This window comes from Mus caroli, chromosome 5 (genome assembly GCF_900094665.2).
Source record: "Mus caroli chromosome 5, CAROLI_EIJ_v1.1, whole genome shotgun sequence".
Lineage (NCBI taxonomy): Eukaryota > Metazoa > Chordata > Mammalia > Rodentia > Muridae > Mus > Mus caroli.
Window position 1 is genome coordinate 31,415,015 of NC_034574.1, and position 17,658 is coordinate 31,432,672.

At 50.2% G+C, this 17,658-nt stretch overlaps 3 protein-coding genes across 10 annotated transcripts in view; 1 reads left to right on the top strand and 2 right to left on the bottom strand.

Annotated features, from left to right (window-relative positions):
• The window catches only part of Tada2b (transcriptional adaptor 2B), a 10,195-nt gene extending 3,403 nt beyond the window's left edge, over positions 1 to 6,792 (bottom strand). The window contains exon 1 of one of the 4 annotated variants that reach the window (XM_029477410.1): positions 6,594 to 6,792. In XM_029477410.1, coding sequence (XP_029333270.1) covers positions 6,594 to 6,766 — 173 coding nt within the window. In that variant the 5' untranslated portion in view covers positions 6,767 to 6,792. Of the gene's footprint in view, positions 1 to 6,496 lie in introns of all 4 variants that reach the window. The other 3 variants (XM_021163682.2, XM_029477409.1, XM_021163681.2) reach the window with 3 other exon arrangements.
• Positions 6,793 to 7,306: 514 nt separating this feature from the next.
• Positions 7,307 to 9,758, top strand: Ccdc96 (coiled-coil domain containing 96). Its single transcript, XM_021163125.2, has one exon. The coding sequence runs from the start codon at positions 7,361 to 7,363 to the stop codon at positions 9,119 to 9,121; it is 1,761 nt and encodes a 586-aa protein (XP_021018784.1). The 5' UTR covers positions 7,307 to 7,360; the 3' UTR covers positions 9,122 to 9,758.
• Positions 9,759 to 13,925: 4,167 nt separating this feature from the next.
• The window catches only part of Tbc1d14 (TBC1 domain family member 14), a 97,089-nt gene continuing 93,356 nt past the window's right edge, over positions 13,926 to 17,658 (bottom strand). For 3 of the 5 annotated variants that reach the window (XM_021162241.1, XM_021162242.1, XM_021162246.2), the window contains one exon: positions 13,926 to 16,420. In XM_021162241.1, coding sequence (XP_021017900.1) covers positions 16,355 to 16,420 — 66 coding nt within the window. In that variant the 3' untranslated portion in view covers positions 13,926 to 16,354. The remainder of the gene's footprint in view (positions 16,421 to 17,658) is intronic. The other 2 variants (XM_021162245.2, XM_021162243.2) reach the window with 1 other exon arrangement.

Sequence of the window (17,658 nt, forward strand, 5' to 3'; positions counted from 1 at the left end):
TCTCTCTCTCTCTCTCTCTCTCTCTCTCTCTCTCTCTCTCTCTCCCTCTCTCTCCCTCTCTCTCTCTCACACACACACACACCAGTTAGCCCCTGAAAGATGTTCAGGTATGCATCCCAACAAAGGAACCTATATAAATGTACCTGAGCGGAAAGATCCAGAGCTACAGACTTGTGCAAGGCTATATGGGAGCTGGTGACAGCTGGCTAAAAGTCATTCTTGGTTCTTTGACTTCTTAAAGAGAAGCCAGACATGTGCTATTGGACATTTTACCCACTGCAAATCCTGAAGAACATTTGAAGACAATATGGTGTCAGAGGACATACTTCTCACTCAGACTAAAAAGAAGACTTGCCAACTTGCCCAGAGGGCAAAGCAAGTCCATGCAGAACGACTACAAAAGGGACTGATTCTCTGTGTATCCTAGGACAAAAGGCCAGGACTCCTTAGCTTTGTTCCAGCCTTAGGTTCTAGACTGTAGCTTGTTCCTCTCTTAGATGGCTGGAGATGATGGGCATACAGAAGCTAACTGCCGGGCTGCCACTGCTGAAAGCCTTCTCCACTTCTGCAAGAAAGGAAACTGAATGGCTCCCTCAATCTTTTCCTTTTGCCAAGAGGCCTCTTCCTTAAAGTCAACCACTAAAGCCACTTCAGAAAGTAATTGCTCAAAATGCACACTCATTTCCCAGTTGCTATTCTCAACACAAGTTCCAGAACCAGCAATACCTCTTTTGAGCTGCAGGCTATACAGAGTTTAGTGGGGGTCAATTGCTTTGGGCCCCAAATGGTCATGCCTGATCCAATCTCTATGCCCTTGATGGCCAGTTGGAGCTGATGGCTGTCCGGATCATAAGCTAGGTAGTGTGTGAGGTAAAAAGGCCCAATTCAGCTAAGCAGCCCTTCATCTGGGCCTTTTATGGGACATATACCTGGAGCATAGAGCCCCTGGACCCTCCCACTGGCCTGAGTCATTGTAGGTTAACCTTAACAAAGCAAAATGAAGAAAGCAATTCTGACACATGGAGGCAGGTTCTCCAAAGACTCCTAAGGATAAAAGTGAAGATTATAGCAAGGGATAGCTTCTGGTCTTCTGGGTGGGTGGGTGGGTGGGTGGGTAGGCTTACAAGACTCCAACTTTAAATGTCTCTATTAGCCTCAGCCCAGCTTGTTCTTCGCAGGAAGCACCAAGGCATCACTATGGCTGGCTGCTGCTGATCCTTGCAGAGCCTCTGATCCTGTCCAGCAAAGACAAAATCACTCAGGCCAGATAGAGTCTGGTTTTCTCAGAGATGCTTCTCTAGGCCTTGGTGAGGGGTTCAGAGAGTGGCATACAAGGTTTCTCAGTTGCAAAGACTTACATACATGCACATATATGTGGTGCCGAGGCCAGAGGATGACATCAGGTCTATTCCTTAATCCTTCTCCACTTTCTTTGGTCTCTTACAGAACCTAGAGGTCACTGATTTGGCTGGATTAGCTGACCACTTAGCCCAAGAACTTGAGATTCTCAGCTGAGGTCCCATTCACAAGGCAGTAGGAAAGGTCAGATGCATTGGGAGGCACGAGCACAGTACCCAGGGCCTAGGCAGTCTGTGATCTGCAACACCACTCCTGCTATTAGGAACTATCAGGGTTACTCAAACTGTGAGTGTCCTTGTGTGTATGTGGTCCAAGCACACAGTCTTCCAAAGCTTTCCTTCTGGCTCCACCTCTTCTTCCCTTCACTCTTGCTGCTTCCTAGCCTGTGACAGTTCCTCTTAAGAATTTTGTTGTAGTCAAATTAAAAGTAACAGGTAAGTGTACCTGCATATGTCATCTCACTGAGACCTCACAGCTGTCCCCAAGAAAGCAGTGCTCTCACTGCCCACAGCTCAAGGTCAATAAACCTTTGGGTGAGCACGTGGCCAGTCACCACTGTGCATCTCAAATTTAGCAGTCAGGTCAGGAGTGCTGCCTGTCACCACATGCTTGGCACCCCAGGCCTCTCCTGACTGATGAGTTTGCCTTATAGACTCACTGACACTGTGGTCACACAGCAAGGCTGGACACTGCTCTTTCCCGGTTCAACCAGCTCTCAAGCCCCACAGGATGGCAGGTCCTGAATCTGACTGGTGGAAGGGTGCTATGCACACAGTTCCCGACATTTCCAGCACCTTGACTGACTTGGGCGGGCCTTACAGTTTCCTTCCTGTCCTTCCTCTTCAGTTGACAACCCCACCACAACCCAGCTGACACTTAACTCCATTGTTGTCTCTATTCTTCCAGCAACTGGACTGTGAAGCACAAATCAGGCTGAGGTTGGCCATAACCAGGGGCTGGGCTTTCTTTCCTAAAAGGTTTGAGGCTGGACTTTGGGGTAGGAAGGACCATGTATCCTCTGTGTAGAGGGAGCCCTGGCTCCTTTTTCCCCTCTTCAAATGAAGGAGCATCTATCAAAAGGTGCAAAATCCACAACCCCCTTTCCTGGGGAGGTGCACCTACAAGGCCGGGGAGTGGGGAGGAAACATAATGCCCTTGAAAGCATTCTGAAGCCACCAGGGGAAGGCAGGTCCAAAGCACTGATGACAACATACCCAATAAAGTGCTCCCAGGCAGTTCTACCTCGTTCTCTTCATCCCCAGATGGTCAGTGCTAGCCAAAGCTGCTGTCAGCCTCTCAAGCCCCCAGTGAGCTCTCACAGCTAAGCCACTGCTGCACCTGCTACCCCATCATGACTGTACAGGATCAGACTACCCTCCCAGAGTCTTGAGAGGGGCAGCAGGACAGTGTGGCCAGGAAAAAGGCAGGTTGGGCCACCACTAGCTCAGCCAGTTATACAAAGGGACATCTAGCCATGACTTTTCTTCCTGCCTTACAGGACACAGCTGGCCTTTGAGACAGCCGACTCACACTACTCTTCTGAGTATTGGACAACCTTAAGACCTCATTTCCTTGGGCACTGCTCCAGCCTCTTCTGTGTTTAAATACACTCCCCTCGTTAGTCTGATTCAGCTAACAATTGGGAGTTAGTGCTCTATGTGACCCCCAAGCTGTTTAATTACCCAGGATCTTTCCTCCTCTAGTCTATCCTTATCATGTTTACCAATCCTGTCAGACACATAGGCTGGCGACTCACTCCTGCTACTAACTCTGAAAGTCTTCCACCCTGGTGAAAAGAATGATGGTCCTAAAGGTCCCTTACCACAACTCTGTCTAGCACCTGGCACATGTTTTAGCCCAGGTGTAGATGTGCTATACCCAGGGTGCCCCATCTGTCCCTAGGGACAAGTACTTTCTCCGTTGGTTCCTCTTACTACATTCAAAACCACATAAGCTGGCATGAGCCCCACTTTCCCCTGGTGGATGCCCCCGTAGAGGAGCTGGTCCTCTCAAACTGCCTCTTCTGTGACAGTCCAGTGTCTTTAGAGCCAAGAAACAAAATTGGTAGCTCATCTACCAAAGCTTGGATTATTCTGAAGCTCTGAATGTCTCCATGCTTGTTCTCATGGGTTCCAGAGCCCACCACAGAGCAGCTGTCTGGAGCCTCTAAGGCACCTGGGTAGGCCTGACCTGTGTGTGTTGCTGAGGACCACCTCTTCTCTCAGTCAACCTCCCTTCTATGGAATGAGCCCCTCTGTGACTTCTCTGTGGTACAGGTCCCAGCTAGGGCTGGTGGAAAGCCTTCTGGTGGTGCCACACCTCCAACTGTACCAGTAAACTCCTGGTCTCCAACTACATTACTTAATGCTCTTAGTGCTGTAGCAGAGGCCCAAATTATAATCACACCTAGCCATCATGGGCAAAGCTATGGAATTCTTCGCAAGTAGCTTATATTCTCACAGTTGCCATCTTTCAACTGCAAACTAAGAACATAAATTCACCCCCACAGTGCTACTTGTGCAAGTCACATGATATGTACATAAAGGGTACAACAGAGCTGGCACAGGCTCTACACAGGTCCAAACTGAGACCTGCTTCGGTGAAGTAGGCTACAAGCTCAGAAAAGAGCCACATATCCAAGCTGTACTGCCTCTGGTGGAGAAAACAAAGGTGCAGAGGAGTAAAGCAACTGGCCTAAGAGAGCACATACAGAGGGGTCACAGAGCCTCCTATTCCTGAGTGAAGGCTCAGTGGCTGCATCTCTCGGCCTGACCCTGAGACTCCTGCTGCTTCAGCAGGTAGCAGTCCATGCACCACACACAGGCAGTCAAGCCCCAGTGCTCTTCCCCTTGGTCTTTACTTCTTCCAGCGCTGAGACTGGGCCTCATGAGAACCTGCACACTGAACAAGCTCCTCTGGCCTTCAAGCCTGAAAGAGCTGCTTCAGAAGAGGCCTTCCCCAGCCTGTCTGTTCATCCACATTTTACATGTTTTAGTTCCTGAGTGCTGGGCTTCTGACTGTGCTGCACAAATGGGCACAAACACTATCTGAGCTAAAGACTCTACAGACTGGGCTTGCTTTTCCTTTTTAACAAAGTAAGATAGAACAAAACCAAAACATTGAAGTTGGACAAGACAAACCAACAGAAGCAAATGAGAGGGCATAAGAATCAGAGACCCTCTCGTTCACACTTGCAAGTCCCATAAAAATACTAAACTGAAAAGTAAACTATATACATAGAGGACGTGGTGCAGCCCCATGCTGGCCCAGACCCATGCTGGCCCCGTGCTTGCTGCTTCAGCCTCTGTTCATCTGAGTTCATCGGAGCTTTGCTCAGCTCATTTAGAGGGCCTTGTTCTCCTGGTGTCCTCCTGACCTCTGGCTCTTATATATATTCTTCTGCAGGGTTCCCTGAATACAGCCCAGATTTCAAGAGCTAAAGCAAGTGCAGTGCTGGGGTCCCTGGGACTAACACTCTCACTCTTTTCAGTGTCTCCTCTGGAAATAAGTGCTGGAGGACTGGTGTGAGGAAAGAAAGGCTCTCTGAAGCAGTGACACGCAGGCCAGAGATCAGTCAGTAGTCCTGACTGAGGTGAGAGCACCTCAGGCAGAAGAAAGGAAATGATCAAGGGAATCCGCGTGAGCTCACAGAGAGCCATAGACATTGTCAGGCCCTGCAGGCACTGGAGTGTAATCTAAGAAGCAGAACTGAAGTTACTGAGGACCAACGAGATGCGGCTTATGCTCCGAATGCCCTATGTTCATGTGTGAGAAGGGTTACAGAACAGAAGGAAGAGAACGGTAAAACCATGAGAAGTGATCACAAGAGGTAAGCACCATCATGGGTCAGGCCAGAAGAGTAGGTCAGTAGCTACATTATGCACATCTTTTCAATACATGACCACTGACCAATTGGATGTGGTTGATGGCTTTAGGTTGGCTCTGTGTGTAGAGAGGACAAGTGAGTCTTCACAGGCAATCAGGTAGAGAGGGATCACCAGGTATGCGACAAGCTCCAGGAACAGAGCAAATGAATGCCACACTTTCTGCACTGAGGCTCTTCTTCAAGGTCCTTCATGCTGCCTGATCTGTACAGAGCATATGCTCAATCCACACCAATAAACACCACTTAGAGACCAAATAACCCATTGTTTTTAGAGAGCAGGAGCCAGTGTTGCTCACTGGGAAGACATCTGTGGAGTAGACTCCTTCCTAAGTGGGGAAGTGGGTCCAGAAGGTCACTCATTCTACGATGATCTGGAACAGGAGGGCAGTAGGGTTGGAGTAGGGGAAGCTTGGGGAAGCTAGGGTCAGAGGGCCCTAACATACCAGGGAAGAGTCTGGACAGGAGAGGGTCATGCCGAGCTCCCTGCTTCTCTGAAAGCTTGAAGATGTGACATATTCTTGGAGGCAATGGTGACAATGCAGCCAGATCTCATCCCTAACAGAGTTGAGGAATAGAAAGGAGAGCTCCTTAGAGACAGCCAGAGAACAACCAGGAGCCCAGCACACTATCTGGCTGGCACACACGAAGTCTCTTGCTACCAGTGAGCCACCTCTACAGAAACCTGACAGCTAGAAAGCAGACCCCAGGATCCATGCCTCTTCAGGAACACGCCTTTGTTCATTCTTTACTGCCCACCCATCACACCATGTCCTGGGTGCTGTGGAGACTAAGACTTAAACAAGATACTGCTACTCATTGAGAACCTTACACAGGGCACATGCTGACACCCACAGAAAGCACACGAAGCCCTGAATGCAGACTAAGTGCAGGCGGGACGAGCAGTCCAGGCTTCTGGCCTTCCCCACCACTATGCCCAGGAGAACGCAACCGTATTAGGGGAACTCAGCAAAGGACAGTGGGATCTAGCTTGCTGCCATCTGACTCAAGGATAAGCCTGGCAACGCATAGGGCCTACCCTCTACCCGCGTTCAATGCACACCTCTTGAGGACGAGTGTGAAGGGCAGACAGCTCCGTGTCGGGGCAATGGGTCAAGGCCCTGCTCTACCAGCTGTGTGACCGCTGGTGACCAACACGTTCGGGGCACAACCATCCGACCACCTGCGGCCCTCCGCAGCGTGCACCGAGCCAGCCAGCCAAGCCCTCCCTTCTAGCCGTAGCCCGCCGCTCACCCAGTTGCCGAAGCCGAACTGCTCGATGGCGTCCAGCAGCAGCTGCTCCTCGCGGCTGGTCCAGCCGCCCTCCGCCTCAGGACCCCAGAGTGTGAATCTTCCGCCGTCCACCAGCTGGTAGCCGTGGTAGCGGCGGTGGTGGCCGATCTCCGCGCCGGCCGAGAAGCACTCGGGGCACAGCTCGATGTCCTGGCACTCTGTGCAGCGGAAGCGCAGCGGGCTCACCTCGGCCAAGCAGTACACGCAGTACTTCTTACCCAGCTCCGCCATCTTCCCCCGCTCGCCCGCCGCCCGGCCCGCAGCCGCCGCGCCCCCGGCCGTCAGCGCCCCGCCGCCTGCCGGGCTCGTTGCGCCCGCCGCGCCCGTGCCGCTGCCGGCCGCTGCCACGGCCGCCCCCGCCCAGGCGCCGCCGGAGCCGGCCAGGCGGGCCGCGTCCCGCCTCAGCACGCAGGCGCCCTCCGGCCCGGCCCGGCCGCCGCCGCCGCCGCCGCCGTCTCCCCGCCGCATCGCGCAGGCGCCCCGCGCGCGCCCCCTCGCGGACAGCGGAGTCTTTGCTCTGCGCCTGCGCGCCGGCGCCTCCTGCGGCCTCATGGACTGGAGGAGCCGCGAGGCCCCTCCCTAAGCCTGTCAGCCGGCGGGGCGCGGACCGGAAGTAGGCCGTGCACGCCACGCCTCTCGCGAACCAGCGTCCAATTAGCGCCTCCCTTCACCTGTTCGCAGATCTTCATTGGCCTAATATTGCCGGGAGGTGGAGAGAAATGGAAGGCGGGTGACCAATCGCGGGGCCCACCGCGCGCCCTGGTTGCCCCGGGAAACCTAACAGCAGGCGTCAGCCGGCCTCAGACCGGGGCCAGCGGGTCGAAAATGGACAACCACTACGGGGACATCGAGGGCAAAGACCGAGCCGAGGAAGACCTGGCCAGGCAGTCGCTCGAGATCAAGGTTAGCTCCGAACTTCTGACTCCGGCCAACCCTGTAGAGCAGGAGCCAGAGCCGAAGCCAGAGCCGGAGCCGACGCGAGGTCAGGAGCCTGAGAGCGAGACCCAGCCGGTGTCGGACAGCTCAAAAGCGAAGGCTTCGGAGGGGAGCGATTACGCGCATGTTGAGGTCCCGGAAAGTCCGGGGGCCGCTGAGACCGCGGGTGAGGCCGTGTCCCGAGAGCCAGAGAGTCTGCCACAGACCCAGCCCAAGACCAAGCCGGAGTCCAAGGAACCAGAGGACAAAGACGAGGACGAGGATGAGGATGAGGATGAGGACGAGGATGAGGACGAAGATGAAGATGAGGATGAGGACGAGGAACGGGACAGGCCAGAGAAGCCGAAGGGCAAGGGGAAGAGGGAGAAGAGGAAGGAGTCACGGTTCCGGCCCTCTCTACCACTGACCACGATTGTTGAGGAGGGGGCTGCCCCAGGCCCACGAGCTGCGAAAGAGAAAGCAAGGGAATCACTGAAGAAGAGAGACAGTGAAGAGATCGAGGGGACAGATCGAGAACGACACAAAAGAATCACAGAAGAGCAACTTCACCCTGGAGAGGCCAAGGAGGAGGAGAAACAAAAAGTCGAGAAAGGGGCGTCCACTGAAGAGTTTGAGTGGACAGCGGACATGCAGAAGCTGCAAGAGCAGCAACTGCGCGGTGAGCTGGTGGAACAGTACCACTCCCTGCTAGTGGAGCGGAACCGTTATCAGCGCTACAACATGTACCTACAGCAGAAGATTCACGAGGCCCTACGCAAGAAGGGGCTGGAAGCAGCGGTGGAACCTGGGGACAAGAGCGCTGAACCCGAATCTCCCGAGAAAGAGCAAGCATACTTGCGCTATCTGGCCATGCTGGAGGAACTGAAGAAACAAGAGGCAGACGACTTAGAGTGGTACCGTCAGGAGGTACGTGAGCTGAAGCAACAGTGCCACGAGAAGCAGACCAGGGTGGAGAAAGAGTGGCGGCGCTTCCAGGCCCTCAAGAAGCAGGTGGTGATGCAGGTCATGGGCAGTTGCCGCATGCGAGGTGGGCGCCAGGCTGCCCTGAGAGAGGTGGAACAGCTTCAGGCCCTGGAAGATAAGAAGGAGAAGGAGATGAGCGCCGTGCGTCTCGAGAATGTGCAGCTGAAGCAGAGCCTGGTACACTTTGAAACCAGGATGAAGGCCCAGGAGGACTTGGCTGAGGGGCTGCTCCTCATCGACTTTGAACAGCTCAAAATTGAGAACCAGACCTTCAACGAGAAAGTAGAGGAACGAAACGAGGAACTTTTAAAACTGCGCACTAAGGTGACCAGCAACGTGCAGATTATAACGCACGTGAAGGAAAAGCTGTCTTTCATAGATACGGAGAACTCATGCAAAAAGGCACAACTTTCGGAAGTGGATGCCCAGGTGGCCCTAGGAAGAGACCTGTTGACGAAGACAAAACAAGCCCGAGACAGCCTGCGAATCGACAACGTCAAGCTGAGTCAGAAATGTGGGCTTCTGGGTAAGGAATCACTCCTCCGAGATTTGGAAGAAAAGGTGGAGAAGACAGAAATGCTCAACAGGCGCCTGGAATCCCTGAAGCGCCATCATGCCGGGCTCGCCTTGTCCTGCAAAGGGGTGAAGCAAAAGATCAGGGAAGCCAAAACGTTCCTCCCCTCTTGACAGTCCTTGACAGGACAGTTGGCAAAAACTTCTGCAACCCCAGAAACTCTCTTACTCTCTTCTGCCTCTGATTGTCCATTCTGTGGAATTTGGGGGTGCAACTTTATTTTTTGTCTGTTTTCCAGCTTTCAAATTCCTGCTGAACACATCCAGCTAGCAGTAGCTCTACATGAGCTTAAGAAAAATATATCTAGAGAGTGGGGTGATTAAATTGACTTCTAGTGAAAAGCCTTTATAGCCAAGAAGCCCCAGTCTAAAGGAGTGTTAGAACTGTCTCTTGCCTATGTCTAAGGATGGCTTAAATGAGTGGGCAAGGTACAGAAAATCTCTATGCACTGATCTGATGACTCAAGTCATCTTTGTACTAATTAAACTTGAGTATTGAATCACTGACCTGATTAGCTCACAAATTCCCATCTCTCAGCGTGCAGGTGTGTGTGGTCATATGAAGGCCTGAGGAACATATGGGGCATCTCCTGTATGCCGCCTTGATTTTTTCAGACAGGGTCTCTTACTCAACTAGAACTTTGCAGTTTGGGCTAGTCCAGCTAGCATGATGATCCTGGGATCTGCTTGTCTCTGTTCCCCAACACCGGGTTTCAGGCATGCAAGGCCACGTCTGGCTGTTTTATGTGGATGCCGGGGATTTGAATTCAGATCCTCATGCTTTTAAATCAAGTGCTCTTAGCTGGGCGTGGTGGCGCACGCCTTTGATCCCAGCACTCGGGAGGCAGAGGCAGGCGGATTTCTGAGTTAGAGGCCAGCCTGGTCTACAAAAGTGAGTTCCAGGACAGCCAGGACTATACAGAGAAACCCTGTCTCGAAAAAAACAAAAAACAAAACAAAAACAAAAAAAAATCAAGTGCTCTTACTCTCTGAGCCAAAACCTGCATCAGCAATCTGACTGTTGGCACTGCCTAACTCTGCTTCCTTCAGATGGCATGACACACTTTGTTTGCTGAAATATATTGGCTTTGAAGTCAATGACAGTTAAAAGTCCCTTTTCACTTTCATGGCTTGAAAACATTTTATATCGCACCATACAAATGCATTACTGCAGACAGTTCAAAAAGCTGACTTCATCCATCCCCCTCACTTAGTTGCTAGTTTTGTTTCTTCTACCCTATCCTTCAAGGCCAAAGCAGTTGCCTTTGTGCCTCCAAGAGCAGAGGGACTCACAGGGTTATGTAGCTGGGGAGGCTCCCGAGTGAAACTGTCAGTGGTGCCAGTGGCGTTTCCACTGTGATGGTATCCTACAGAGTTTTGATTCATTCTGCTGATTCCTACCCATCAGCTATGCAACTGAATGCTTCATCCTGAACATTGAACATGGTTGGCAGTGGATCATGTAGGGCACCAAGGTTAGCATGCCTTAAACTGCAAATGTATCCTAAGTAACTATTATAAGTCCCCAGTGGGTTCTTTTTTTTTTTTTTTTTTTTGGTTTTTCGAGACAGGGTTTCACTTTGTAGACCAGGCTGGCCTCAAACTCAGAAATCCACCTGCCTCTGCCTCCCAAGTGCTGGGATTAAAGGCGTGCGCCACCACCGCCGGGCCCGAGTGGGTTCTTTATCACAGCCCCTCATGCTGGAGACATTGTAGTCAATCACAAGACACTCTTCACTTGGTTGCCTCCCCATTAGTTTTGTTCTAATTAGATCTCGATGAGAGATTTTGATCATGAGATCCCATCAAGTAGTTCAGGACCTGGAAAAGTGTAGGTACTAAAGACATTTAGTGTGTCTCCTTCAGTATCAAAGGAGGGTCTATAACCCAGCCACCTACTCGGAGACAGCCCAAGGTCTCTGGGAAAGGGGACTTTATTTTGGTGACTTGCTACAATTAAGATTCTTAAACTTATGTAAGTAGAAGTAGGTTTTGTGGACATTCATCTGCAGCTATAGCTTAGGGTTTGCCAATGGTATGAGCTACTTGTCCATAAAGTATCAGGCAATGCCTTCCAGCCCAGGGTAAGCGACATAGATTCCATGAAAGGAAAGCACCTCAGAGTTGTGTAGTGACCAGTCTGTCTCCCTCTCAAAATATCCTTACTTTTACCTAAATGTGCATATTTTAATAAAAGTGAACTCACTAGGGATTTTTTTTTAAGGTTCTGTTTTGTTGTTCAAGCAAGACAGGGTTTCCTTGTGTAGCCCTGGCTTTTCTGGAACCAGCTCTTATAGACCAGGGTAACCTCAGACTCCGAGATCTGTCTCTGTCTCTCGGGTGCTGGAATTAAAGGCATGCACCACCATCCCAAGCAATAAAATTATACATATACCTAGAAGATACAAAAATGCCCAAACTTTAATCCAACTGACCTAGGATGGACATCTGTCTAAGCCTCATGAAATGGAGAAGCATCCGAGAAAAGAAAGGACAAGCCTTCCTTTGAGTGAGTGGTAAAATTAAGAGGAATTTTTCCTTTCTGCTTTTCTGTATTTATACATGTATTTATATATATACAAATATATATAATATATACTGGTATGCATATAAGATATAAATATTATAAAAACATTCAAGGGAATATTTTTAAATTTATGAGTTCACAAGCAGAAGATACTAAGAGTCCTGGGGATGTAGCTAAGGGGCAAGAGTGTTTGTTTAGTATGAGAAGGGCCTGAGTTGATTCCCCAGTGCTGAAGTGAAAAATGAACAGCCATATACCAGTTTAAGCTGGGCTTGCTGCACACATGTAATTCTAATATGAGCTACAAAGTGAGTGTGTCTTTTCCCCTCTCCCTCCCCATTCTCTCTCACATACGCAAGATACTAATAGTTTATAGGCTAAGGGCACTAATCTAGCTGCCTGGAGAATATCCATGGATTTATGGGGCAATTTCAGTCTCCTATTTATCAATCTTTCATAAGCCAGTAGAAAAGAGCTAGGTCCCTTAACCTTCAGTTATAAGGGGAGAAAAAAGATTTTGAGAATTTCAGGGAATTCTCCAACATCACAGAGCTGCTAAATACCAATGCTTGGCCACTGACCATGAGATTCAGCACCAGGGCCCTACTCTTGCTCTCTAGCCAAACTACCTGCAGCCTGGGTTTATTTCTGGTTAGGAGTAGGTCTACTGGCACTTTTTTTTTTCGAGACAGGGTTTCTCTGTATAGCCCTGGCTGTCCTGGAGCTCACTTTGTAGACCAGGCTGGCCTCGAACTCAGAAATCCCCCTGCCTCTGCCTCCCAAGTGCTGGGATTAAAGGCGTGCGCCACCACGCCCAGCCCTACTGGCACTTTAAGACAGAGGCAAGAAGCTATTTGGAGAAGGTGGTTCCCTCACACCACATGAAACTCCTTGCAAGGTATAGGAATTGGGGGGGGGGTAAGGGGGGGATGGGCTTTGTAAAGAGACCATTCTAGTATGAGCTAGCTGTGGGGGGTTTATAGGCAATGCTGACAGAAGAGATATATGTCATGACCATGTCTCTTGGGTAGCAGGCTTGAATACCACCAAATATTCACAGCATACATATTTAGTCCCACACAAAGCATATCTACTCTTTTCCATTCAAATCCATCCAAGCACTTCAAGGTCTTGAGGTCTCATCTCAGAACTGGTTTTAGGCTCTGAGGCTGCCCTCTGCTGGGCAGTCCTTTGCCATTGTCCTCCTGAAAGTTCTGCTCAAAGTTCAGGAATCACTTATACTCCTGTGCAGCAGTTCCTCCCGGTTCTTCAGACAGGCTCATGATGGACAGGGTGTCTGAACTGCCAGCCCCACATGAAGGCAGCCAGCAACGCACACTGAAGTACTGGAAAGTATGAAGAATCTAGGCCTTACCCAGCTCTGTGCTCGGGTTCCAAAAGTCCCAAAGCAATTATGACCTCTCCAGAAAGCATCTAGAAGCCAGCACTTCTCTCAGGGACGGTATGGACCAGCTGTTACCAATCTGCTGTCAGAGCCTGAACAAGCATTCTGTGTCATATTCATGGAATTGGAACAAGTCTCTTCCATGGGGCTGCCATGGAGGCTAATAATTCAGGTATCACACTTGGCCCAGAGCCTGGTGTAGCTAGAGCAGCCAGCCAGCTCTCAGCAATCCCACAGTGTATCACTTGCAGAGAACAGTGGCTGGCATGGAGAATGAAACCACTGGTTTTAAGGAGAAGGCGGGCTCTGTATAGGTCCCTGCTGGAGGCTGGAACACTTTAGGCAATCTCCCAGTGGTCTTAGAAGGTTTACAAGTGACAGCAGTGGGGTTTGGAGAGTGACATATATAGGCATTTGTCCTATCTGGTTCCAAGTAGCCTATGGATCCTACTACATCCACAGCCATTTTCCTACGTAGCTTACAGGAAGGAGCTCATCCCCTGCACCCCAAACTCCAAATAAGCTCCAGAGTTGGAGGCAAACAAAACCAAAAGAAAAAAATGTAAAACCTCATAGCTAGGTATTGTGGCACACACCTTTAATTCCAGCACTTGGAAGGCACGATGCCAGCCGAGGTCTACAGAGTGAGTTCAAGATAGCCATCTCTACACAGAGAAACTCTGTCTGGGGGTGGGGAGTGGGTGGGTAAATGTAAAGCTCAGAGTGTGAGGAGCTAATACAGCATAAATAATGGCGGGTGTCTGCTCTCATGGCCACATAGGCTTACGGTGGGGAGGTCAAGGCTCAGGGTTCAGGAAGTGCAGCACAACTGGGATTCCCAGAGGACACGCTGAACTTTGGAAAGCCCCAAGAAGAGTAAATCCCCCACCTTGCTTTGTGTCTCACAAGCCCTGAGTATATTCTAAAATATTTTCTGCTACACTTCAAAGCAAAAATGTCAGTTAAACCAAAGTACACAGTGAACGTAAGTAACAATTTTACATGACTTTATTTTAATAAAACCACATATTTACAATTCAAAAAGTCCTAGTTTGATACACTTTACTAAACAAAATTAAAGGTTAACTGTACAAGCAATTAAAACATGATATGTAGCAAGTGTTATCAGGAGTTTCCTATTGGCAAACCGAGCAGTTAGAAGTACCTCTGAAGTAAGCACTGCTCCCAAGGTGACAGGAACTCTCTCCTGCAAGCTCCCTCCAGAGTGCCAGCTGCCCAGCACCCTCAAGTTTGGGACTGAAAGTCAATGGCAATTGAGGTGGGAGGTACAGACCTCTGCAGGGTCAATTTCCAGTTTGCCAAAACGAGTATGAGAGAAGTATGAGAGACGCCCTCAAAGTAGAGGAACGTGGAACTGTATAGCCTCGAAGGAGGGTACATCAGGCTCACACGAGTCCCAGTCAGTCTATAAAGACCTTGTTTGGACTAGAGATGCAGTCAGTGCTCGGCTGGCATGGAGTCTTGTTGGAGAACTTCATGTATGCCCACAGATTTATATCAAACAAGAAAAGCTAAGGGCTGGGTTGTGAACACAGAGAATCCCACAATGGCATTCACAACAAGGTGCCCAAGTCCCCTTGTCACAACACTTTCTGTATGACGTAAGGAATGTCTTTATGTACAGTAAGAAAATATATACATCTTGAGAGAACAGATGCCCATGTTATGGGAGAAAACTCAGTACACATCTGCAAGGAAGGACAGCAGACAGGGCTGGGTAGTGCGCATCTTATGGTCAGCTGGGCCTGGGCTACATTCAGTGTCTAATGTCAGGAATGGCTGGGTTTGGAGGCCATGGATGGCTGTGAAGACATCCTCCTCCAAGAGGTCAGACATCAGCCTTTCACGCTAAGGCAGAGAGCTCCATGGAGGGTGCTCTGTGGCCTCCCTGAAGAAGTCACAGACTACAAATGAGACTCCAAGAAAAGAGGAAAGTGAGAGCATGGGGTGAAGAGCACGAATATGACAGCCTGCAGATACACTGGACGGTCACCAACAGGCATAGCAGATGAAGGGAACCCATGCAAACACAGCGCCATGAGGCTGACCCCAAGCCTCCCTGCCACATGCTGTAGTCAGTCAAGGGCTCCCCCACGGCTCTCAGAAACACAGCGATGGAAATGGTGAGTTCTGGGGGTGGGAGGTACGGCTGTGGAGGGCTGTGGACTACAGACCACACAGGCATTTGCTGGAAAATACATTCTCAACCCTGGCCTTCCTGCACCCTCAGGAACCAGAATGCCAATGGATATCAGAAGGTAACCAGTTTCCACAGATACTGGACTGTTCTACTCTACGTAGCAACTGTTCATTTCTGTGAGTCTGGATAATCAAATTCTTATACAAAGTTCTCAAGTCAAGGAAAAGCTAGGGCAACAAGCACCTCACCAATGAGCTGAGAGAAATCAGCTGCAATGGGGAAGGGCTCAGGACACAGAGTGTGGAAGGCTGCCTTACTCTTCTGTCCTTACAGCAGTGCGTGGAGCTCATTTCTAAAGCCAGACGGGGACAGGGGAGAATCACTGGCACTTAGAAGGGATCCAGCTACTCAGGTGACAAAGGCAAAAAGGGACATTGAGCTAAAGCAAGGAAACCATCTCCTACACACTGTGTTTTCAGAGGCTGCCGTGCCCAGCCTCCCCAGAGCAAGCAGGCTAGAGAGAAACAAACTCTGCAGTCTCGTCCTTCCTATCTCTCTACAGGGCCTGTCTCTGTCCCTTCACAGCGTATGGCTTCCCTGCTCCAGCCACTCTAGCTCCCAGGATGCAATGAGTGCTACTTTGCAGAGTAGGATCCTGATATGAACTCTCAGCCTTCTTGCTATCAAGTGTCAAGGCAACCATGGGTCAATGTCAGCACAAAAGTCAGGTGCGTTTCCAGGAGCCTATGAGATTCACCAGCAACTACCCTACAAGGGCCCATCTTCCTTACAATGTCCTTGGTAGGGAGATTTAAAACACACCTTTCATCTCTGGAAAGATTATCTCAGTAACTAAGTAATTCCTTTCTTACAAGCACATGGGCCAAAAACAACTCTGAGGTTTCCTAATAACATTTCTCATGCATCTTGGCTAAGAAAGATTGTAATGTACCTTCCAGGAGCTGGCATAATAGCATCACAATTTAATTAACTGCTGCAGGAGACAGCCTGCCCTTTCTTGAACCCATGTAGAAAATGCAGTGGCTAGCCATGACCAATGCCAGTGCATGGGTCCACTGAGCTGCTTAAGGCTAAACCTGGATGTAATTCTGTTTTGTTGTAAGGCCAACTTCAGCATCGAAAATCCAACATGGAAAGAGCCCCTGTTCTTGCCAGGCAGGCTTCAGTCTGAAAGCACACAGGTGCCATGTTGAGCTCTGCTTCTTGACCGGTGGGAATGAGTTACCCTGAACCTCAGTGTCTGAGGGATGGGCTTCCTTTCTCCATCTCCCGGCTGTCTTTCTGCAGTGCAGACAGCACCTGGAATCACAGACAACACTGGTTAGACCTGAGAATCTCATCGAGACAGTAGAAAAGCAGCAGCCATCTCACAGCACACCCCCAAGCCCCACATGCCTGCCTGCTAGCTCCTGAGCACAGCACTGAGGCCCAGGCTTTCCCCAGGGCTCAGACATGACCCTTCCACTGGTTGCACATACAACTGGTCCCTCACTGGGAAGCTGGCCAGAGGTGTGACAGTCTTGAGGTGACTGTGCCCCCCTCTGCTCCCCCAGCTCTTGGTTGACACCTTTCCAAAGCATTCCACTGTACTGCTGCCTAACAGCAGCAGTGACAGCCAGAGGCTCCCTTGCTGCACACCCACCCATTATGTGCCAAGCAGAGCCTCTGTAAGGCAGGGCTGCCATCTCCTCCGACTCAGCATCTCATGCACACAATCAGGAAGGTCAGTGCCCCTGAGGGCCCTGGACTGCTGTCAAATACACCGAAAGGCCTGTCCAATTCCAAAGCCCTGCAATCCCAACAGCACAGGACTTATTTTGCAGCACAAGTGATGGGAGTGAAGCAGAAACTTACTAAGTGAGACTCAAGAAAATTGGACAAAAGGAGCAATAGCAGACAAAAGCACCCTTTCTCTTCAAAAGAGCACGACTGCCAACCTAGCCTACAGTATCGTGTTGTGGAAAGCCTGCACTACCATATACTCGGCACAGAGTTGAAATGAATGTGCATGTCCCGGTGAGAACCACGTGAACTGCAAGAACGCTCCAGTGCCCACTACCATCAGATTACCCGCTATCACTACCCAGTGTCTCACTGCAAATGGCCCATGCTCTAGTTCTAACCTAATCCCTAAAACACAAAAACCAAAACCTGGACTGACTCCTTCCTTCTGCATGCTGTAGGTGAGGCATAAGCCCTGCTATCTCTGAAAACACTGTGGAAGATGGGCAGCTGTGGCTGTGTGAGCAGGTAGCCAGGAATGGGCAGGCCTGCCTTTCCATCTGGATCCACAAAACCAGCATAACCGATAGGCCGGAAGATTCCAAAACCCCTCCCACAGGCCTCCCACACAGCTTTCAAAGTTGACTCTATCTTCAGGCTCTGTTGCCACATCTTACATTCTCAGCTTAGCTTCAGAGCCAGGACCCCATGTTTCTAGTCACACTATTCTTTTTCTTTTTTTCTTTTTTTGGTTTTTTGAGACAGGGTTTCTCTGTATAGCTTTGGCTGTCCTGGAACTCAATCTGTAGACCAGG

Excerpts from the sequence above, each read along its gene's own strand:
- Ccdc96 (XM_021163125.2), top strand. The coding sequence starts at position 7,361 with ATGGACAACCACTACGGGGACATCGAGGGCAAAGACCGAGCCGAGGAA.